The 23,949-nt window shown below is 45.1% G+C and overlaps 1 protein-coding gene across 2 annotated transcripts in view; it reads left to right on the top strand.

Annotated features, from left to right (window-relative positions):
* LOC126457912 (bcl-2-related ovarian killer protein-like) overlaps positions 1–23,949 on the top strand; it is a 178,469-nt gene that overhangs the window by 91,542 nt on the left and 62,978 nt on the right. Inside the window, exons 2-3 of one of the 2 annotated variants that reach the window (XM_050094597.1) lie at positions 7,255–7,431; positions 17,716–17,902. In XM_050094597.1, coding sequence (XP_049950554.1) covers positions 7,255–7,431; positions 17,716–17,902 — 364 coding nt within the window. The remainder of the gene's footprint in view (positions 1–7,254; positions 7,432–17,715; positions 17,903–23,949) is intronic. The other variant, XM_050094598.1, reaches the window with a different exon arrangement.

Raw genomic sequence — 23,949 nt, 5'->3', positions numbered from 1 at the left:
AATCGCTTTTACTTCGGCAGGAGGTTACTCCCGCGTACTTCAGTGATAGCTTACGGCCCGGTCATTATTACAGTCCTTCCTATATAGGGCTATTGGCTAGACTGGCTGGAGCAACTCTCTTGTGCTAGACTAATAGCGAAAATATCCAGTCCATATCAGGCTGCTATTGCTCCATCAATGGCAACTACCCCTGTCCAACTTAAATTGTTTAAGTTAACAACGTTATGCACTGCGTTCAAAATAATACGTAGGTCCATCGCATCTGGCAGCCCAGCACAGACTGAGTCCTTTTCTGGCCAATTTCCAGATAGCACAGGGGAATGGGGTGAGGGAGAGGGGAGTGGGGAGTTGGGGAACTGAGTAGGGCCAACAGCGCCGGCAGTAGCTCAGCTGTTCTTGAAACTTTAAAGTGAACACACAAAATTTGATGAAACTTCCTGGCAGATTAAAACTGTGTGCCGGACTGAGACTCGAACTCGGGGCCTTGGCCTTTCGCGGGAAAGTGCTCTACCAACTGAGCTACCCAAGCACCCAAGCGCGAGTCGTGCTTGGGTAGCTCAGTTGGTAGAGCACTTGCCCGCGAAAGGCAAAGGTCCCAAGTTCGAGTCTCGGTCCGGCACACAGTTTTAATTTGCCAGGAAGTTTCATATTAGCGCACACTCCGCTGCAGAGTGAAAATCTCATTGTGGATACTTGCGTGGTGTTCAAACGTAAACTAAAAAATAATACACTCTGTCCGAACAGGCCTTCGAAGGCCCAATGGTACCGACCGGCCGCCGTGTCAAACTCACCCCTCAGACGTCACTGGATGCGGATATGGAGAGGCATGTGGTCAGCACACCGCTCTCCCAGCCGTATGTCAGTTTACGAGATCGGAGCCGCTACTTCTCAGTCAAGTAGCTCCTCAGTTTGCCTCACAAGGGCTGAGTACACCCCGGTTGTTCGAACCTACCAGTAGCAAATCTAGCAGCCCGCCTCTGAATTGTTATCCAAAAAATGAAGATGGTTTTGCGTAGTCATTCGTATTTCCAAATCTATAAATGAGATTTTGTTCGACCTGTTCACACGTGTCTGCAGTGCCATTAAACAAATTGATGGGTTCCCTGTCTGAATAACCACGGTGGAACACACATTTATTGGCAGTTAACATTGCTAGATAACAATCTACCTGGGACGGTAAAAGGTTCCGAAAATCTGGAACGTGCTTCAGAACTGGCAGAAAATGTCTGTAATTTGATAGCCGGTATCTTGAATTCCGATTCTCACGTAAGTTGGCTTCGAACCGGAGTCGAGTTCGGTGTTACAGTGGCATTTGCGTCCCCTGGAGTGCACTCTTCACAAGCGACAGTGTCGACCTTGTAATCCGTATCTTGAAGTTCTGTGTTTGTTCAGTTAGTTAGTTAGTTAGCTAGTTACATGTTCCATGGATCATTTTGCGCGATAGTTTGTAATGATGTGGAACAAGTCATTTTACATTCACATCACACATTATTTTGTGGATACAGTTACATTCTGAACTCCACCAAGTTTCTTTTTTCTCTCTTCTTTCATAAAATAAGAAAGACATACAGATGTGAGTTGGTGATTCCTACCCACCACATTTTACACATTATAGTAATAGAAATTCTTCTAAGGAATAGAAGTTGTCAAGGAGAAACTTTCTCAGTTTGTTACCAAATCTTACATTGCTGTCTGTCAGACATTTTATATCACTGGATAAGTGATTAAAGAATTTTTTTTTTTTTTGCAGCATTGTGCACTTCTTTTTTTGCTAAAGACATCAGTGTGGAGTAATGAATGTCATTTTTCCTGCTGGTATTATCATTATGTACCTCATTGTTCTGTAGTGGATTACTTACAAGAAACTTCATGACGGAATGAATATACTGTGAAGCAGTAGTCAGAATGCGCAACTCCTTAAACCGATATCTAAAAGATGACGGTGTGTGAGCAGCACATATTATTCTTACAGCACTTTTTTGCGCAATGAAGACTTTCTTTCTTGAAGATGAGTTGCCCCAGAACATTATTCCGTATGACATTATTGAATGAAAATATGCAAATTACTGATTTGTGTCTCTGTAAGATTTGCACTGATTCTAAGCGCAAATTTGGCTGAACTACATTGTTTTGGTAGTTCCAAATTGTGCTTTTTCAATTTAAAGTCTCTAAGAATTTTGTAGTTTCCACCTTATTTATTATTTCCTGACCATGTGTTACACTTATCATTGGTGTAGAACCTCTAGATGTGCGGAATTGAAGATGTTCTGTCTTTATAAAACTATTGGTGAGATCATTTGCAGAAAACCAGTCAGTGGTACTTTTAAGAACGTTGTTTGCCATTTCTTCTGTTTCCAAAAGGATTCTTGGTTTGATTCCAACACTAGTGTCATGTGCAAAAAGAACTAATTCTGCTTGTTGTGTACTAGACAGAAGATCGTTAACATATATGATGAACAGTACTGGAACTAAGATTGAACCTTGAGGAACATCACACGTGATTTCTCCACAGTCAAAATTATGTCCGTGGACTACATTGATATTCACTGAGTGCAACTTCTTGCAATTTTTTTGTTAGATATTACATTATCCGTTGGTTGGCTATACCATCAGTCCCATAAAAAGTAAATTTACATGGAAAATAGTGTGATCCGCACAGTCAAATGCATTAGAGAGGTTGCAGAAAATACCAGCCAGCGCTATTTTATTATTTAATGCTTATAGAATCTGGTAAGTGAATGTGTAAATGGCACTGTATGTAGAGCAACCCTTCTGAAGCCCAAGCTGAGATTTTCTACGTATACTATTGTCGCTAACGTGAGATACTAGTCTATCTCTCTGATCACTTTCCTTAAATTGGTCTCTAAATTTACCATAATATCCTTCAAATTTTCCTGATTATTTTGATGTTTATCCTTTGGTTGGTGAATGTATCGAATATAATACTCGCTTGTATAACTCTGCGTCTTAATTTTGAAAGAATCTGCGTTATCAGCTGTGATGCAGTGAGTTCCAGCCGCAAGCCTCTGTGTGTTACGTAGTCGCTTATTTCGCCAGCAGAATGCGCCACTTTCCATCAGAGCAAACTTACAAATTGGCATTCTGTTGGGGTATTTTACCTTTCGTGCAGTATTTTTGCATGATAGTATTTCTTCGTCAATATTCGTGCTCAGCTATTCCGTAGCTGCAGAATCATTGAGTGGACTACTAAAGCACAAGCTGTTACGTCTTGTGCCCTCTCATGATTTCAATAAGCAACTATCAAGCATAGAGTTCAGCAGCTTGCTGCGTTCTGGTTCAGCGTAGCGGACTGCGAGAGTTAAGTTGTTCCAAGTGTCTTCATTAGCAAGTAGTCCTCCTCGATGTTCTCGTTGTCTAATTGCTTGATTTTTTCTGCTGGATTTAGAGAGCAGCCTTTTTGAAACATCTGTACAGAAGAAGATTTAAGACTACACGAGAAACAACACTTTATTTGAATCAGAGGCTAGATTCTTGGATTCGGAATATCTACGGTGTTGGCGACATGCACGGTGCATTATGCTCACCTCAAACAGCAAATATCATGTGGCTTTTGGTAATGTGCTTTTGTGTACATTTTGAGCAAAAGACTGAAACTTTAATATTACGCGTATGTGTACTATTTTCACACATTTATTCATTAATTAAAAGAATGGGTAATAATTATTTATGTTACAGAAATCGAAATTCGTGAAGCGAGTCATAGTACCACAAACTGATGTGTCTTTGGTGGCAATGTGGGTTGCGATAAAAAAATCGTTCTCCCCGTCTGAATGCTTCCTCTCTACATATTCCTACTTTTTGGTTAGAGCAAAGAATGCACAACATTAACAACTATAATGTCAGGAGGTGTGCAGTCACCAATACTTTTGCTATACTCCGACAGTGCGAACCAGCAAGTGGAACATCTGCTGCGGCATCAGTATTTCCGTTCTCCGTGCTCGAAGTTACAGTATGAGGCAAAAGTTGTAGGAACAGACAAAGACATACTCCATCCCTCCTTATCTAGTTGGTTCAAGATTTTCGATAACGTGTTGTGGATTTTCTAACCATCTGCTTCTTCTGGGTGGGCACCACAGCCACGATGCCTGTAAAGAAAGACATAGTTGTTCCATCAGGCCGTATTTTAAAATTTTACTTTATTAAGTATGTTTGAGTGTAACCCGTGATTAGATATGTATGTCAAGCCAGCAAATTGACGATGACGTTTGAATTTGAAACACTATTGTAATTGGATTAGAATGTCTAGTTAGCAAATTGTGTCTGGTCAAGTTGTTTGTACGAGGGCGGTTCAGAAAGTAACCTCCGATTGGTCATAGTGCGGGTTGTGGGGGGAGTAGCGACGCCATCTGTGCGTTCACGCACTCAACAGGTCAGTCGGCATCAAGCCGTGGTCGAGTGAACGTCGTACCTGCGCTAGTTTAGTTTTTGTGGCAGTTTGAAATGTGTGCTGCAATAGAAAACCCCGCCAAATGTGAAGTGCGTGCTGTCATAAGGCTTTTTACAGCCAAAGGATATTCTGCAGCAGCTATTCATCGTGAGCTTTGTGCCGTGTACGGACCAAGAGTTATGAGTGAAGGAGTTGTCTGTGAATGGGTACGTTTATTTAAAAGTGGACGAGAAAACGTTCATGATGAAGAGAGGCGTGGTAGACCATCATTGGTGACTGACGAACTCGTTCAGACAGTTGATGCAAAAGTTCGTGAAAATCGACATTTCTCAATGTCGGAGTTGTCTACTGGTTTTCCACAGATTTCTAAGACTCTCTTGTACGAGATAGTGACAGCAAGATTGGGTTACCGTAAGTTCTGTGCACGATGGGTGCCCAAAATTCTTACCGACCACCACAAAACTCAAAGAATGGCCTCTGCATTAGACTTTCTGTCACGTTATGAGGACGAAGGAGAACCATTGTTAAACAGAATCGTGACCAGTGACGAAACCTGGATTAAGTACGTGAATCCTGAGACCAAAGAACAATCAAAGATGTGGGCACATTCAAATTCTCCTACCAAACCAAGAAAAGCCTCGCAAGATTTTTCTGCCAGAAAACTGATGGCAACGGTGTTTTGGGATGCCAAAGGGGTGTTGTTGGTTGAATTCATGGAACGTGGTACGACCATTAATCAAGACGTGTACTGTGAAACAATAAAAAAGTTACGACGGGCTATACAGAACAAACGCCGTGGTATGCTGACTTCCGGTATCGTTTTTTTGCACGATAACGCCCGTCCTCACTCTGCTCGCAGAACAACGGCCCTTCTTGAGTCCTTCAAGTGGGACGTTATCAACCATCCACCTTACAGCCCAGACCTGGCGCCAAGTGATTATCACCTCTTCATGCATTTGAAGAAATGGCTCGGGTCACAGCGGTTTGATGACGACGAAGAGCTCAAAGATGCGGTCACAGGCTGGCTCCAGGCACAAGCGGGTGATTCTTATGCAGAAGGAATTTCAAAGCTTGTGAACAGATACGATAAGTGCCTCAATCGCTATGGAGACTATGTAGAAAAATAGTGCAAAGATGTAGTTGTAAGATGTATATATTAAAATATTTATATTTAACTTGGTGTATTTTTTTAAATCAACCGGAGGTTACTTTCTGAACGGCCCTCGTATCTGACTGGTGGCGTAATCATAGGAGCGCTGTATGTTGTTCATGCACAACGCAAAATTATTTAGCATTATGTAAAATGCTCGAGTATCCGTATTTCAGTACTCGCTCCCTGTGACTTACGGCAACAGGGCTCACATGAACGGACACGCACTCTGAGTGCAGGATAAGACGATTTCAATGTGGGACGCTATTTTAGTAGGACTATGTAACTGGTTTTTACGAAACTTATTCCCTAAACAAACGATATGTATTATTTTTTAAATGTTTCATGAAAGTAAACATTTATCTATTTATATATGTAGACTTTCGCCGACCTATGTGACAGAGCGGTTCTAGGCGCTTCAGTCTGGAATCGCGCGACCGCTACGGTCGCAGGTTGGAATCCTGCCTCGGGCTGGATGTGTGTGATGTCCTTAGGTTAGTTAGCTTTAAGTAGTTCTAAATTCTAGGGGACTGATGACCTCCGATGCTAAATCCCAAAGTGCTCAGAGCCATTTAAACCATATTTTATGTAGACTTTTGGAAGACTATCATCTAAATGTGTGACCAAAAATTTGTAATTGAGCAGGAAATGTTATTTTTACTTGTTTCAATGTACTTTATATTAAATGTGACTGGTTAATAAAGGCACTGCGATGGCCCCTATCCTAATTCGATGCGCCCGTGGTCGCGCAGCTGAACATCAAATACTTGTCTTATGTTTAAATACGCAACGGCTACAAGCGACAATAGTGTCCGTATTTGGGTAATTCTTGTACAGTTGTTGTCATTCGCAGTATTGATGTCACATTTAGTAAAGGTGCTTACACGCACCCACATGTAAATCGTAACACGCGCATTGGCTGCGGACGTGCGCTAGTAACTGAGGCCATCAATAGTTTTCTGGTACTGTTGATTATGTTGGCCTCCAGTTTGATTTTGACTTGGGAAGAAGCACGCGTGGATTGTGGCATTCATTCTGGAAATATTTATAAAGCAAGTGTTGAGACTTTGGTGTTTAGTGTTAAATTCGGACACTGCTAGTGCAAGTACGTTTGTATTCTAATAATTAATGTCTGTTGCATTTGAACTTTTTGTTGTAAATCAACTTTTGTATTCCCTGTTCACTGACAACCATGTTCTGTTTTTGTAGCCTTAGTAAGCCAGGCTTGAAAACTAACCTGTATGGCTTCAAACTACTCGCCGAATATAAATACTGCCACTGTTGACAGAATTTTTAATAAACGCTTTAAGAAATTGAAAAAAGTTGCTGATTCCCCGTCAAAAAAACTTTGAAACTGAAAAAAAAGTACTGCGAATTTCGAGTTTGGATCGTTCTCAAGTACATTTACAAAGGATGCGTATACATCATCCTCATCAAACACAAATCGCGAGCCATGCTAAGTTGAGCATAGTACGGCGTCAAAGTGTATGATGTCAAGATGCAGAGCCTGTTGATAATGTTAAAATACGAGCTGAGGGACTGATGTGCTCCTTCAAATTATAGCCTTCGCCTGCTGTAATTTTTTCCACTGACTGACTGGCTGGCTGACTTTCTTCGCCCGCTGTACCTCTTTCTGCTGATCGAATGACTTTGTCCGGATGCCTGGGATGACGCCCCGCTCTCCTCGCTCTTGCAGAGCGGGCAGCGGACACGGGCCGCGCCATGGCGCCGCCGCTGACGGCCGCCGGCGAGGCGGCGCTGCAGGCGTTCCAGCGGCGCAAGCTCAGCTTCCCGCTGCAGTCGGCGCATGCGCACCACAGCCACGCCGCGCTGCTCGCCGACCGCTCCGGCACCGCCGCCGCCTCTGCCGCCGGTACGTTAACCACACACTAATTACCACTCGGTTTTACTTCTAAACTACAGTAGCCTTTCCGGAATAGAGCACTGCAGCGTTGTGAGCGGCACCTGTTCCCAACCAGTAGTTTTGCGGGCGGCCCGGCTTCTCTTGGCCAGCGGTTCTCTCACACGTGTGACGCTGGCGAGAGCTCGCCGAGTGCGAGCCACCACGCTAGAGTCCTCCCACGGGACGAGGCAGCTAACTTTGACGTGGACATCCGACCTCACGAGATTATAATTAATTTAATACGTTCAGCTGTTGATGGGCATTGATATACTGGGTGATCGTAAAGTCAGTATAAATTTCAAAACTGAATAAATCACGGAATAATGTAGATAGAGAGGTACAAATTGACACACATGCTTCGGATGACATGGGAGTTTATTAGAACCAAAAAAATACAAAAGTTCAAAAAATGTTGGAGAGATGGCGCTTCATCTGATCAGAACAGCAATAATGAGCATAACAAAGTAAGACAAAGCAAAGATGATGTTCTTTACAGGAAATGCTCAATATGTACACCATCATTCCTTAACAATAGCTGTAGTCGAGGAATAATGTTATGAACAGCACTGTAAAGCATGTCCGGAGTTATGGTGAGGCATTGGCGTCGGATGTTGTCTTTCAGCATCCCTAGAGATGTCGGTCCATCACGATAGACTTGCGACTTCAGGTAACCCCAAAGCCAATAATCGCACGGACTGAGCCCTGGGGACCTGGGAGGCCAAGCATGACGAAAGTGGCGGCTGACCACACGATCATCACCAAACGACGCGCGCAAAAGATCTTTCACGCGTCTAGCAGTATGGGGTGGAGCGCCATCCTGCATAAACATCGTACGTTCCAGCAGGTGTTTATCAGCCAGGCTGGGAATGATGCGATTCTGTAACATATCGGCGTACCTCTCACCCGTCACGGTAGCAGTAACAAAACCAGAATCACGCATTTCCTCGAAGAAAAAAGGCCCGATAACGGTAGATGTGGTAAATCCAACCCATACCGTGACTTTCTCGTCGTGCAATGGAGTTTCCACGACAATTCTAGGATTTTCGGTAGCCCAAATTCTGCAGTTGTGGGCGTTGACAGACCCTCGGAGCGTGAAATGAGCTTCGTCGGTCCACAACACGTTACTCAACCAATCCTCATCTTCCGCCATCTTTAGAAGCGCCCACACCGCAATTGCCCTCCGCTTCACTCAATCGCCAGGTAACAGTTCATGATGCCGATGGATTTTGTACGGATAGCATCGGAGGGTACGCCTCAGTGCCAACCAAACAGTAATGTATAGAATGCCGGTGCGTCGTGCGACTACACGAGCGCTGACTTCCCCGTGCATAGAGTCGAACCCGCTACAGCCTCCATTTCTTCCTGAACTGTCTCAGCAGCATTACGCCTTGTGCTCGGTCGGCCACTACGTGGTCTATCGTCTAAACAACCTGTGGCTTCGAACTTCGAAATCATTCTCGCCACAGCTGCATTTGTCAACAGACCTTCACCCGTTCGAATCCGCTTCCTATGGCAATAGGATCGTAACGCTGAACTAGCACATTCCCCATTCTGATAATACAGCTTCACTAAAAGCGCCTTTTCGGGTAACGTCAACATGCTGCGACTGCTGGCGCATCTGATTTTCTCTCTCTCTCTCTCTCTCATTACAGCTCCTTTTATACACGATTGTCATGCGCAGTCACTGACGTTTTGCTGTCCAGCGCCATCTGTAGGACATTATGTGAACTTTGTTTGTTTTTTTTTTGTTTTTTTTTTTTTTTTTTGTTCTAATAAAACCCCATGTCATTCAAAGCATGCGTGTCAATTTTCACCTCTCTATCTACATTATTCCGTGGTTTATTTGAAACGTCCCCTTAGAAAAATTATACATGACTGTGCTTAAACTGACACACAATATTTTTTTAGCGCAACGCAATCTGACTTTCAGTAATCCCTACAAGAGAATGGCCCTGACTAAATTAACCTACACGTTTCACAAATCACTTACTTCACAAAAATCTTCGTTACTCGAACTACTGCAATACAGCGAGCGCCACTACTGCCAGCTAAATAAAAGATTCAAACTATGGAAGGCACTAACTACTGATAGGCACTATGTAAGTAGCCTATTTAGGTTTTCTTATTGGTAACGCCACGTAGCGCTCTGTACGAAAATCACTGGCTGTGCTGTGTGCAGTCTGTGGCTAGTTTGCATTGTTGTCTGCCATTGTAGTTTTGGGCAGCTGGGTGTTAACAGCGCGTAGCGTTGCGCGGTTGGAGGCGAGCCGCCAGCAGTGGTGGATGTGGGGAAGTGAGATGACGGATTTTTGAGAATGGATAATCTGGAGGTGTGTCCATTTATTATTTCTGTCATCGCGGAATTGCGACGGATGTGACCTGTAATTGTTGTGTTCCTGATTTCGCGTTCCGCGATTGTCAGTGTCAATTTCTAATTCTTGTAAGAGTCCCTGAAAAGCTTCAATGTCGTCTTTGCAACGTCCTGCCAAAATAATATGTCGTAAATGTTCAGATAATTTGATTAAGCAAATGCGGATGACTTCTGAGGGGCTGTATGGGTTTGACAGGTACTGATTCTTGTGCAACATGTCTTCAAAATATTTCACAAGACTGGAAAATTCAGATTGTTCGAAATGTTATGTTTTACTCGGTCTTGTGCAGCTTGAGACCAATATGCTGAGAGGAAGGCATGATAAAATTCTCCTTCACTGTGACAATCGTGAATGAGCGATCGCATTCTTTCAGCTGGTTCATTCTCTAAGCAGCCACACATAAATTCATAAATTCTAATCTGTGCTCTAATGACCAGTTGGGAGGAAAACAATGAGAGAATTGATGGAGCCACGCTTGTGGATGAATGTCGTTGCCAGAATTCTTAAATGTTTTGAATTTACGTGTAGTAATGAACAGTCCCTCTTCCCGTGTTGGAGCGCGAGTGTCCTCTGAAATATGTAATTTTTGTATTACTTGTGCCAACTGATCTTGTACTTCCCGGATTTCTCTTTTGTGTTGCGTATTAATTTCATTCTGATTTTGTTTGAATTTCTTAATTTGTTCATACCCTTCTGTATCAGTGATGACTACAGGTCTTGTGTCATTCAGATCATCATCTACCTTTGCAGATAAGTTAGTGAACTGATCCGAAAGTTCGGCTACTTTCTCCAATAGTGTACTTATTTCCTCAGTGTGTTTTTCTGAACCAAATGTCAGAGTGTCCATTTGTGTTGAAATCGTATCTACTGTGTCCTTTAAGTTTTCCTGAGTTTTTGCGAGTTGCGTAACCAAATCGGTAGATGCAACTGAGTCAATTTTAGCTTGCAAGGTCTCATGATTTTCATGAACAATAGTTTGCAGTTCTTTTATGGCTAATTCGTGATTCTGTAATGTATTTTCATGCCGCGAAAAAATAGGTTGGAAATGCTCACAAATTTATGTTTTTACGTCATTACAGACTTTTTGACATTACGATTCGATTTTATGTAACTCAGTAGTTAAATCTTCACGTGTTTATTCAAGCGTATGTTCCACTGAGTCTAACTTTTGAAGCTTTTGTTCCATTTTGTCTAACTTTTGAAGCTTTTGCTGTGTTTGTCTCTGATTTTGTTCCATTGTGTCTAACTGTTGCTGTGTTTGTCTCTGATTTTGTTTCATTTGTTGCATTGGTTCAAATGGCTCTGAGCACTATGGGACTTAACTTCTAAGGTCATCAGTCCCCTAGAACTTAGAACTACTTAAACCTAACTAACCTAAGGACATCACACACATCCATGCCCGAGGCAGGATTCGAACCTGCGACCGCAGCGGTCACGCGGTTCCAGACTGTAACGCCTTTAACCGCTTGGCCACACCGGCCGGCATTTGTTGCATTAATTGCAATAATAATGTATTAGTGTCTGGAATCTGTTCCTCTATGCTTTTCGGCAGTGCATTTGCACCGGCAACATTCACATTTTGACAAGCAGAAAATGTTTCTTGACTTATTTGAGAAAACGGTGAGGACGCAAAACCTGAATCTACAGTATTTGCAAGATTGTGTCCTGTCATTTCGGATTCCTGAGGCGAGCTGTTGCCGACCGATCGATCGATAATGCTTCCCTGTTCACTAATTGTTTCACTGCCTACACCATTATTTGCAGCCCGCTCCATTTCCCTATGCACAATTACCAAATTACTACTCTGAACATTAGTTAATTCATTACTCGGCGGCGCTAACACACTGCTTTCGTCTTCACTGTCATTTCTCAGTTTACTTTGGTGCTTAGTATTACGTTTTTCACACGCCATTATTGTCACAATATTTCACACGACAACACAGAAACCACAATTTGAAGAGCAAAATAAGAAAACACATTAACATAGCATTGAAAATAATATCTCGTTAATTGCAAGCGCAGCTGCGAAATACTTGGTGCAAATCTACATGCATGCCACAACTGTTTTACTGTACAAGAATGAAAAACTACAGCTACAAAGGAAATTCTCTCTACGATTACGCGCTAGCAATAAACAAGGGCTGCACTAATTACACAAACTACAAGAAAAAAATCAGAAGATTCCAGTGAGGTATCCTCGGCTAAGTTTTGACAAATGAAACGTCCCCTTAGAAAAACTATACATGACTGTGCTTAAACTGACACACAATATTTTTTTAGCGCAACGCAATCTGACTTTCAGTAATCCCTGACTAAATTAACCTATACGTTTCACAAATCACTTACCTCACAAAAATCTTCGTTACTCGAACTACTGCAATACAGCGAGCGCCACTACTGCCAGCTAAATAAAAGATTCAAACTACGGAAGGCACTAACTACTGATAGGCATAGTTAGCAAATTAAAGATTTTAATAGAGAACAAACAATATATTTACCTTAATAGTCATAATATATATAGCAGTTCATGACATCCATTCTTACAAATGTACTGTTTCTGATGGACACACCTCCAGATTATCCATTCTCAAAAGTCCACCATCTCACTTCCCCACATCCACCACTGCTGGCGGCTCACCTCCAACTGCGCAACGCTACGCGCTGTTAACACCCAGCTGCCCAACACTACAATGGCAGACAACAATGCAAACTAGCCACAGACTGCACACAGCACAGCCAGTGATTTTCATACAGAGCGCTACGTGGCGTTACCAATAAGAAAACCTAAATAGCCTACTTACATATTAAGTTTTCAAATTTATACTGACTTCTTGATCACCTGGTATATCAACGGGAACAGGTGAAAATGTGTGTGCCCCAACCGGGACTCGAACCTGGGGTCTCATTGTTACATGGCAGATGCTCTGTCCATCTGAACCACCGGGGCTACAGAGGATAGTGCGACTGCAGGGACTATCTCGCGCACGACTCCCGCGAGACCCACATCCTCACCTTGTATGTCCACACACTACATTCGTAGTGGCCCATCCCAACACACTCATTACTCGTGGAAGACATTCTTACCAAGCCCCGTAAGAGTTCGGGGAATATGTGTGCATCTCCAGAGAAGAAGAAGGTCATGGCCGGTATTGCCAGAACTATATACTTATATGGATATGGTGTCTGTTCTTTCGGACATGTTCGAGTAATGAGTAAGCTGGGATGGGCCACTACGAATGTAGTGTGTGGACATACAAGGTGAGAATGTGGGTCCCGCGGGAGTCGTGCGCGAGATAGTCCCTGCAGTCGCACTATCCTCTATTCCCTCGGTGGCTCAGATGGCCATGTAAGTAGGAGATCCAGGGTTAGAATCCCGGTCGGGGCACACATTTTCACCTGTCCCCGTTGATATATATCAACACCCGTCAGCAGCTAAAGGTGTCTGTTCTTTCGGGCATGTCCGAAAGAACTGACACCATATCCATATAAGTATAAACCTCACGAGAGGCAGCGCGGTCGGCACACGGGGCGACCTAGTTAAGCGATTTTCACTTTCAGCGCTCTCCAGCGGCCGTCGTCGGCTTTATGTGGCTCGCAAACCACGCAGTTCCATTACAAAACTGGATGCGCGTAAAATAGCTGCGTATCGCGAATATGATTCTGGAACTGTTGATGACTCGGACAGCGGACTGCTAGTAGAGGAACATCATATAATGCTGTACAATGATCTGACATAAAATAGCATTTTCATCCCATTTTCGGTTTCAGCCGTGTGGTCTTAGGTGTCTTGTCACGGTTCGTGCGGCTCCCCGCATCGGAGGTCCGAGTCCTCCTTCGGGCATGGGTGTGTGTGTTGTCCTTAGCGTAAGTCAGTTTAAGTTAGTTTAATTAGTGTGTAGGCCTAGGGACCGATGACCTCAGCAGTTTGGTCCCATAGTCCTTAACACAAATTTCCAATTTTTTTCGGTTTCAAGTTGAATATACACTCCTGGAAATTGAAATAAGAACACCGTGAATTCATTGTCCCAGGAAGAGGAAACTTTATTACACATTCCTGGGGTCAGATACATCACATGATCACACTGACAGAACCACAGGCACATAGACACAGGCAACAGAGCATTCACAATGTCGGCACTAGTACAGTGTATATCCACCTTTCGCAGCAATGCAGGCTGCTATTCTCCCATGGAGACGATCGTAGAGATGCTGGATGTAGTCCTGTGGAACGGCTTGCCATGCCATTTCCACCTGGCGCCTCAGTTGGACCAGCGTTCGTGCTGGACGTGCAGACCGCGTGAGAAGACGCTTCATCCAGTCCCAAACATGCTCAATGGGGGACAGATCCGGAGATCTTGCTGGCCAGGGTAGTTGACTTACACCTTCTAGAGCACGTTGGGTGGCACGGGATACATGCGGACGTGCATTGTCTTGTTGGAACAGCAAGTTCCCTTGCCGGTCTAGGAATGGTAGAACGATGGGTTCGATGACGGTTTGGATGTACCGTGCACTATTCAGTGTCCCCTCGACGATCACCAGTGGTGTACGGCCAGTGTAGGAGATCGCTCCCCACACCATGATGCCGGGTGTTGGCCCTGTGTGCCTCGGTCGTATGCAGTCCTGATTGTGGCGCTCACCTGCACGGCGCCAAACACGCATACGACCATCATTGGCACCAAGGCAGAAGCGACTCTCATCGCTGAAGACGACACGTCTCCATTCGTCCCTCCATTCACGCCTGTACGACACCACTGGAGGCGGGCTGCACGATGTTGGGGCGTGAGCGGAAGACGGCCTAACGGTGTGCGGGACCGTAGCCCAGCTTCATGGAGACGGTTGCGAATGGTCCTCGCCGATACCCCAGGAGCAACAGTGTCCCTAATTTGCTGGGAAGTGGCGGTGCGGTCCCCTACGGCACTGCGTAGGATCCTACGGTCTTGGCGTGCATCCGTGCGTCGCTGCGGTCCGGTCCCAGGTCGACGGGCACGTGCACCTTCCGCAGACCACTGGCGACAACATCGATGTACTGTGGAGACCTCACGCCCCACGTGTTGAGCAATTCGGCGGTACGTCCACCCGGCCTCCGGCATGCCCACTATACGCCCTCGCTCAAAGTCCGTCAACTGCACATACGGTTCACGTCCACGCTGTCGCGGCATGCTACCAGTGTTAAAGACTGCGATGGAGCTCCATATGCCACGGCAAACTGGCTGACACTGACGGCGGCGGTGCACAAATGCTGCGCAGCTAGCGCCATTCGACGGCCAACACCGCGGTTCCTGGTGTGTCCGCTGTGCCGTGCGTGTGATCATTGCTTGTACAGCCCTCTCGCAGTGTCCGGAGCAAGTGTGGTGGGTCTGACACACCGGTGTCAATGTGTTCTTTTTTCCATTTCCAGGAGTGTAGTTAAGGTATGACATGTAATGTCACTTTGCGCTTGCACAATATCCATATTCCCTCTGTTGCATTGACTACCAACACCCTCAAATAAAGTAGTTTACCACGTAGATTTCAAAAAATGTCAAATGTGTGTGAAATCTTATGGGACTTAACTGCTAAGGTCATCAGTCCCTAAGCTTACACACTACCTGACCTAAATTACACATTACTTAACCTAAATTATCCTAAGGATAAACACACACACCCATTCCCGAGGGAGGACTCGAACCTCAGCCGGGACCAGCCGCACAGACCAGGGTAGATTTCAAAATTAAAATTCGTCTCGTAAGTAACTTCATTTGAATGGAAAAAGAGAGTTTTTCGAAGCTGCTCACAACCATTGAAAAAGATATTTACCGGCAAGATACAAACATAAGCCAATCCATAAACCCAGAGATAGCCATATATAGGGTGTTCAAAACAATTGTGTCGAATACTTTGAGAGGTGGTACAAGAAAAATAAGTCCAATAAACATGAGTTGGTGAATTCATACTTTCTGGGGCAAGTCCAATAAACTTGGGTCCGGGAATGCATACTTCCTGCAGTCACAAGTCACCTGCCCTCCAGTGTTTCCCATATGACTTCTCCAAACATATCGCTAATACTTGTTTGTTGCTCGGACCTACCAGTAACAGGTGTAGCAGCCCACGTCTGGACTGCTTCGATGTCTCCCTTTAATCCGACCTGGAAAGAATCCCGAACGCTCGAGACAGTACTCAACAACGGGTCGCACCAGTGTCCTATGTGCGGCGTCCTTTACAAAAGATCCACACTTTCCTAAAATTCTCCCAATAAACCGAAGTCGCCCATTCGCCTTCCCTACTAGATTTCTTACAGCTCATTCCATTTCATACTGCTTTACAACGTTACGCCTTGGTATTTAATCGATGTGACTGTGTCGAGCAGCACACAACTAATACTGTATTCGGACGTTATGGGTTTGTTTTTGCTACTCATCTGCATCAACTTACATTTTTCTACATGTAGAGCTTGCTACTATTCATCACACCAACTAGCAGTTTTGTACTGTGTTCAAAGATTTTGAGGTCAGTACGTCAGTGCAGCATTGACTCCCCACGTTGTATCTTCCTACCGTCCCTCAACGACGATACCTCCCCTTACAACACAGCATCAGCAAACATCAGCAAAATGCTGCTTACCATGTCTGACGGATCGTTTACGTATATTGAAAATAAGTGTTCCTATCACACTTCCCTGGAACGCTCCTGACGATACGCTTGTCTCTGATGTACACTCGCTGTCGAGGAGAACGTACTGGGTTATGTTGCTTAACAAGTCTTCGAGCCACTCACATGCCTGGGAACCTATTCCGTATGCTTGTACCTTTGTTAACAGTCGCCAGAGTGGCACCATGTCAAATCCTTTACGGAACTGTGGCAATATGCAATCCGCCTGTTGCGCTTGAGCCATGGTTCGCAGGAGCTTACGCGAGAAAAGGGCAAGCTGAGTTCCGCACGAGCGATGCTTTCTGAAACCACGCTGATTTGAGGGAAGAAGCTTCTCAGTCACAAGAAAATTGATAAACGATTCTACACAAAACCGTAGTTAGGGATATTGGTCTGTAATTTTGCGAGTCCGTTCATTTCCCTTCTTATATGCAGGAGTCATCTGCGCTATTTCTGGTCGGTTGGGTCTTTGTGCTGGCCGAGAGATTCGCGGTAAATGTGAGATAAGGGACCAATGTCGTGGAGTACAACCGAACACACTGTACTGGTCGTCGAGCAAAGAGAGATCAGCCACATAGCCACATGTAGTCGGAGTGCCACTAAGGACCATGACACTTCCTGTGTGGCAGTTCTGTTAAATGTGGTGGGAAGCCGCACCTGTTGTTTGACGTGACCCCTTCTTGCCTGCTGCACAATGTGGCTGTGATCTGCTGCTGTAGGTGGACCATGGTCAACCACCTCCTCTCCTTCAGGGAGCCTCTCGTTCGGAACGCTCCCTACGTAGGTGCAATAATGTACAGCGTTACATCAAACTCCTGCGCTTCACTCCTCACACGCCGCTCCTGTGCCAGTTCCCCGATGATTCTTTCCCTTGTGAAGTGATCCAAATGTTGTCCACAGATCATATAGTAATGAAGACCACCAGAACAGTGCACCATTGCTGCTCGCTGATTCACACACACACACACACACACACACACACACACACACACACACACACACACACACACAATCTCTTCCCCGTCCTTCAACTGCCTCGTGTTTTGGGGCAGCGCCATTTGGGGCTATGTCACACTGACCTCACGAAATGTGACGTAAGTTTTCTGTGCACGACTGAAAGATCTCTGGCAATACGCTCTAGCACTTTCAGTGTACGTTTCCAGACTTATTAAATGTGACAGCGTCAGTACTTAAAAGCACGGTGTTCTGCTGTGCCAGCGATTACGAGCTGCCTCACGGCGACTTGTTTCGGCAGGCGGCGGGGAGCTGTCGTCGCTGGCGCGGCGGCGCTTCAGCAACGTGAGCGACGTGGTGTCGCGCAAGCTGTCGCACACCATCGGCTGGCTCAACGCGCCCGCCTGCGACATCGTGGAGCAGGGCCGCGCCCTCTGCGCGCACTACATCCGCGCCCGCCTGCGCCGCTCCGGGCTCTCCACGCGCAGGTACGTCCCGCCTCCAGAGGGGCGCTGCAGGCTGCAGGCTGGCTGTGGCACACCCGTCGCCCACCTGCCTGCCGGGTCAAGGCCAATTCACACTGGCCGTCACGTCACGCAACCGTCACGTTAAGGTGCATTCACACTGGCCGTCACGTCACGGCACGTCAAGTCAAGTCAAGTCAAGTCACGTGGTCTCAACTCGTATGGCTGTCTTCAACATTTTCCTTTTCTTTTTTTACGCGGAAATTGCGATCTTCGCAAGATGATTTTCAGCTGTTTTTACGCGCGAAGTGCACATACTCAACGCGTCAGCTTATATACGTGGATGCTGGATTGCACATTTATACGAAATTGCCATTTATTGGACTCAAATGGTATGCACCTTGCAGAGATAGCTTGTATATTAGAGAAGAAAGATAGAAATGCAAAACAATACAAAAAAGAGCGAGGGTCCGAAAAAGTGTCATTACGTGGTGCAGAAGGGCAATTTCACACATTATACAAGGAGCTCGAGGAAAAGGAATCAGCATTCTATATTTTAGAAAGTCGAGGCGTCAGTTTTTTTTTTTTTTTCATTTGTTACGTCAAATTGCACCCAGAATTACTGAAAGGAACACAGTGTTACGAGCTGCCATCACATCACACGAAAAATTGCTTTATTTAAGGTCAAGTTTAGTTCCTAGTCCAGTGCAAATTTTTGTGCAATAGTCATATCTCCCTCAATGCCTTTCCCTTCAAGATTTATAGGTTTCTTTACATCTTGTATTTGCCTTTTAACAGTTCAAGTGTCTTATATGTACTGGGGTGGCTAGTGAAACCGTATAATATTGACCACCAATGCTCGCAAAACTGCTTGACGCACAATCCAGGGAGCTACTCAACAATAAATAAATCTGCCATGAGCACATATTTAAACAAACAACTTTCAGTGTCTCAACCTTTCAGTCCATTTCCTTATGAAATACTACAGATACCTGACAATAATAAAATAAATTCCACCTGCTTTTTTCACTTCCAGTTGCACCCTTAATGCAATCTATTAAATTGTAACATACACTCCTGGAAATGGAAAAAAGAACACATTGACACCGGTGTGTCAGACCCACCACACTTGCTCCGGACACTGCGAGAGGGCTGTACAAGCAATGATTACACGCACGGCACAGCGGACACACCAGGAACCGCGGTGTTGGCCGTCGAATGGCGCTAGCTGCGCAGCATTTGTGCACCGCCGCCGTCAGTGTCAGCCAGTTTGCCGTGGCATACGGAGCTCCATCGCAGTCTTTAACACTGGTAGCATGCCGCGACAGCGTGGACGTGAACCGTATGTGCAGTTGACGGACTTTGAGCGAGGGCGTATAGTGGGCATGCGGGAGGCCGGGTGGACGTACCGCCGAATTGCTCAACACGTGGGGCGTGAGGTCTCCACAGTACATCGATGTTGTCGCCAGTGGTCGGCGGAAGGTGCACGTGCCCGTCGACCTGGGACCGGACCGCAGCGACGCACGGATGCACGCCAAGACCGTAGGATCCTACGCAGTGCCGTAGGGGACCGCACCGCCACTTCCCAGCAAATTAGGGACACTGTTGCTCCTGGGGTATCGGCGAGGACCATTCGCAACCGTCTCCATGAAGCTGGGCTACGGTCCCGCACACCGTTAGGCCGTCTTCCGCTCACGCCCCAACATCGTGCAGCCCGCCTCCAGTGGCGTCGCGACAGGCGTGAATGGAGGTACGAATGGAGACGTGTCGTCTTCAGCGATGAGAGTCGCTTCTGCCTTGGTGCCAATGATGGTCGCATGCGTGTTTGGCGCCGTGCAGGTGAGCGCCACAATCAGGACTGCATACGACCGAGGCACACAGGGCCAACACCCGGCATCATGGTGTGGGGAGCGATCTCCTACACTGGCCGTACACCACTGGTGATCGTCGAGGGGACACTGAATAGTGCACGGTACATCCAAACCGTCATCGAACCCATCGTTCTACCATTCCTAGACCGGCAAGGGAACTTGCTGTTCCAACAGGACAATGCACGTCCGCATGTATCCCGTGCCACCCAACGTGCTCTAGAAGGTGTAAGTCAACTACCCAGCCAGCAAGATCTCCGGATCTGTCCCCCATTGAGCATGTTTGGGACTGGATGAAGCGTCGTCTCACGCGGTCTGCATGTCCAGCACGAACGCTGGTCCAACTGAGGCGCCAGGTGGAAATGGCATGGCAAGCCGTTCCACAGGACTACATCCAGCATCTCTACGATCGTCTCCATGGGAGAATAGCAGCCTGCATTGCTGCAAAAGGTGGATATACACTGTACTAGTGCCGACATTGTGCATGCTCTGTTGCCTGTGTCTATGTGCCTGTGGTTCTGTCAGTGTGATCATGTGATGTATCTGACCCCAGGAATGTGTCAATAAAGTTTCCCCTTCCTGGGACAATGAATTCGCGGTGTTCTTATTTCGATTTCCAGGAGTGTATTAAATATGGCATCGGTATGTATAAAAGTCCAGTTTTTCAATGCAATAGAGGGCAAGTAATTTAATATGCTCATATCGCACAATTCAGACTGCTATCTCACCGCTTCAATTAATCTTTCTTCATTTATTATACATTTTAACAGAAGAAATAACGAAACGAAACAGTTTATAACAAATAACGAACAGCAAACAATTGGTATCAACCGCGAAAACTACGACGAAGCGGAATATGGACATCTGCGCTTGGCCGTGTATCGCGAGGCAATGGGTTTGGGGGTCACGTGATCAACAACAGAGGATGACGTCAACAGTCAAAACTTTCTTCCCGAGAAACTTTGACGGTGACGTGACGGGACGGGACGGGACGGCCATTGTGGATGCCGCCATTTCAAATGCATTGCACAGTGTTTTGACGGGACATGACGTGACGACATGACGGCTAGTGTGCGTTGGCCTTTAGTCACTCGCCGGCGACCTAGGAGCCTCTGCTGCGTTGCGTTCTGCAAAGCCCTGTAATTTTCCGCCTCTACTGTTATTTCGATTAATTATGCAATGGTGGTTGGCCACGCTTTCAGTTGAACTTTGCTATAGTGCCAGTTAATCCCTTTAATTTGCAGAAGCTGGTTGGCCATGGTTTAATTTGAACTTTACTATGGTGCCAGTTAATCCCTTTAAATTCTCTTCAGTCATATTGAAAGTCAGTCAGTACGGAGAAACGGAACCCACTCGAGATAGTGTATCAGATGTATGACACGGCAGATTTAAACAGAAAGAATGCGGAAAGTCGGGCATAGTTAATCGCAACTGAATATGGGAGTGGCGAACGCTCTCTCTAGATCAGGGGATGTTAAGATGTCGGATTTACAATTGCTGAGTAACTAGGAGAAAAGCTGGACGAAGTTCAGAAGATGATAACCTGCCGAAAAGTAGCGACGCAAGCTACTGCGGAGAAGTTGAAGGAATGGTTTCCGGTTTAATGGACGGAAGGGAATTTAAGGGGCTAGCCCTCTTTAAATACATAAAAAATATGTGATTTCCGTGACTTTTTCAAGAAAAATATTCACTATTTGTGAAAGGATGGAATGCAAAAACTGCAGGAGAAGAGATGCAGACAGTAAAATACACACAGATCTAGTTGTGCGAAAGGACAACGTCAAGGACATACATGTAATTAAAATTCCAAACAGGTTTGTTGCCCTGGAAGAAGAGGGAATTGATGAAGACAAGTTTTGGCCCAAGATCAAGATCGAAGGCAAACACCCTGCAGATGAAGTGCTGGGACTATTAGACAGAAGGAGGAGCGGATGATGGTTTAACGATAACCGTAGAGATGCAGTCAACAAGAGAAAAACGGCTAAAATGTTAAGGCTGACAAATGAATAAGAAGAAAGAATAAGGTTTGGACACATGGAGGCAGCTAGAGAAGCAAGAAAGGTTCTCCGAACAGGAAAGCGAGAGTATGCAAACAGCAAGATAACACCAGCACAAAAGGACCGAACAGTAGGCAATACGACAGACTTTTAAAGGACAATCCGGTTCTTCAAGAGAGGATATAACGCGAGGATTGATGTGATCTAAGGTCAAGCAGGGCAAATAATAACAGATGAAAACGAAGGCTCTGAAGGAATGGAAAAACTATTTCGAAAATTTTTCGAATGTGGACTACACCATCAACAGCCTTGTGACAACAGGGTCAGGCTAAGAAGAAATAGGACAATTGTACAGAGAAGACAGAGTAACAATACCAACAGCGAAGAATCAACTGGCGTGCATGGAAGAGATAGGACAAGCCATAAAAATGCTGAAGAGAGGAAAGGCTCCAAGAATAGGTGGAATATCTGTGGAGACGCTGAAAGATAGAGAAAGGAGACCATATGATGTGCAGCAACTATAGAGGAATTATCTTACTCTGCATAAGTTATAGGATCTTGAGCACTTTGTTACTGAAGTCCTCACACCATACATCTAGGAGGTGCTTGGATTCCAACAAGCAAAGGTTAGAAAGGGAAAATAAACGGTAGGCCAACTATATATAATAAGGCAAATGCTATCAAAAAGCTGGAAATTTTCCAGAGACGTTCGCTCGCTTTTTGTGGGTTTTCCATAAGCGTATGACAGTATGGATATGGCAAGAATTGGAAAGCGCGCAGGTGCTCAGAAAACTAACAAAACTAACACAAACATGTATACAAGAGACTACAGGCACCGCGAAAGTGAATGGAGTGCGACAGAGAAAATGCCTCTTCCCCCATCCGTTTAATCGGGTTCTGAAAAGAGCGCTGAGAAAGGTAACAAACCTGGAGACAGGAATAGGGTTGGATAGAAGGATCAGTGTTCTGCCCTATGCAATAACAGCACAGAATAAGCAAAGATCTGGTTCAAATCGCAGGAGTATTAATGGAAGAGGTAATGGTGAGGGCTTGAAGATAAATAAGGGGATAAGACCAAATACCTTGCAGTGAGCAGAAAGAATGATGACAGAGCTTTAGATGTAGATGGTAAAAATTTTTAAAAGGGTATAGGAGTTCATATATCTTAGAGCGGGACTCGGTGAAAGGAATGAGATAGACTAGGAAATAATTGTAAAAATCCGGCAGGAACACAGGTCAAGGTCTACACTCCGAAAGCTGCTGAATTCCCGGCTTCTATTGAAATCCACGAAGATTAGGATATACAACCTGTCATCCTAAACGGATAACAGACCTGGACTGTGACACAAAAGACAGAAAGAAAACTCGTGACATCCGAGAATGCTGTTCTGAGACAGATTTTTGGGCCTTTGAAGAATGGATTTTATAATTTTTTTTTTTTATTTTGAGTCATCAGTATTATGAGTGGTTTGATGCCACCCGCCACGAATTTCTCTCCTGTGCCAACCTCTTCATCTCAAAGTAGAGCTTGAAACCAATGACCCCAATTATCTGTTGGGTGTATTCCAATCTCTGTCTTCCTCTACAGATTTTGCCCTCTACAGCTCTCTTTAGTGCCATGGAAGTCATCCCGTGATGTCTTAACAGATGTCTTATCATCCTGTCCCTTCTCCGTCTCAGTGTTTTCAACATATTACTTTACTCTCCGATTCTGTGCAGAGCCTCCTCATTCCTCACCTTTGTAAGTCCACCTAATTTTCAACATTCGTCAGTAGCACCATATCTCAAATGCTTCGATTCTCTTATGTTACGGTTTTCACACAGTCCATGTTTCGCTACCATACAATGCTGTACATTTTCAGAAATTTCTTCCTCAAATTAAAGACCTATATTTGATATTAGCAGACTTCTCTTGGCCAGGAATGCCCTTTTTGCCAGTGCTAATCTGCTTTTGATGTCCTCCTTGTTCCGTCCGTCACTGGTTATTTTGCTGCCTAGATAGCAGAATTCCTTAACGTCATCTATTTCGTGACCACCAAACCCGATGTTAAGTTTCTCGCTGTTCTCATTTCTGCTACTTCTCATTACTTTCATCTTTCTTCAATTTACTCTCAATCCATATTCTCTACTCAGTAGACCGTTCATTCCATTCAGGAGATCATGTAATTCTTCTTCACTTTCACTCAGGACATTTGTCAACAGCGAA

The sequence above is a fragment of the Schistocerca serialis genome, chromosome 2, assembly GCF_023864345.2.
Source record: "Schistocerca serialis cubense isolate TAMUIC-IGC-003099 chromosome 2, iqSchSeri2.2, whole genome shotgun sequence".
Taxonomy (NCBI): domain Eukaryota; kingdom Metazoa; phylum Arthropoda; class Insecta; order Orthoptera; family Acrididae; genus Schistocerca; species Schistocerca serialis.
This window is presented reverse-complemented; position numbering and strand designations above follow the sequence as displayed.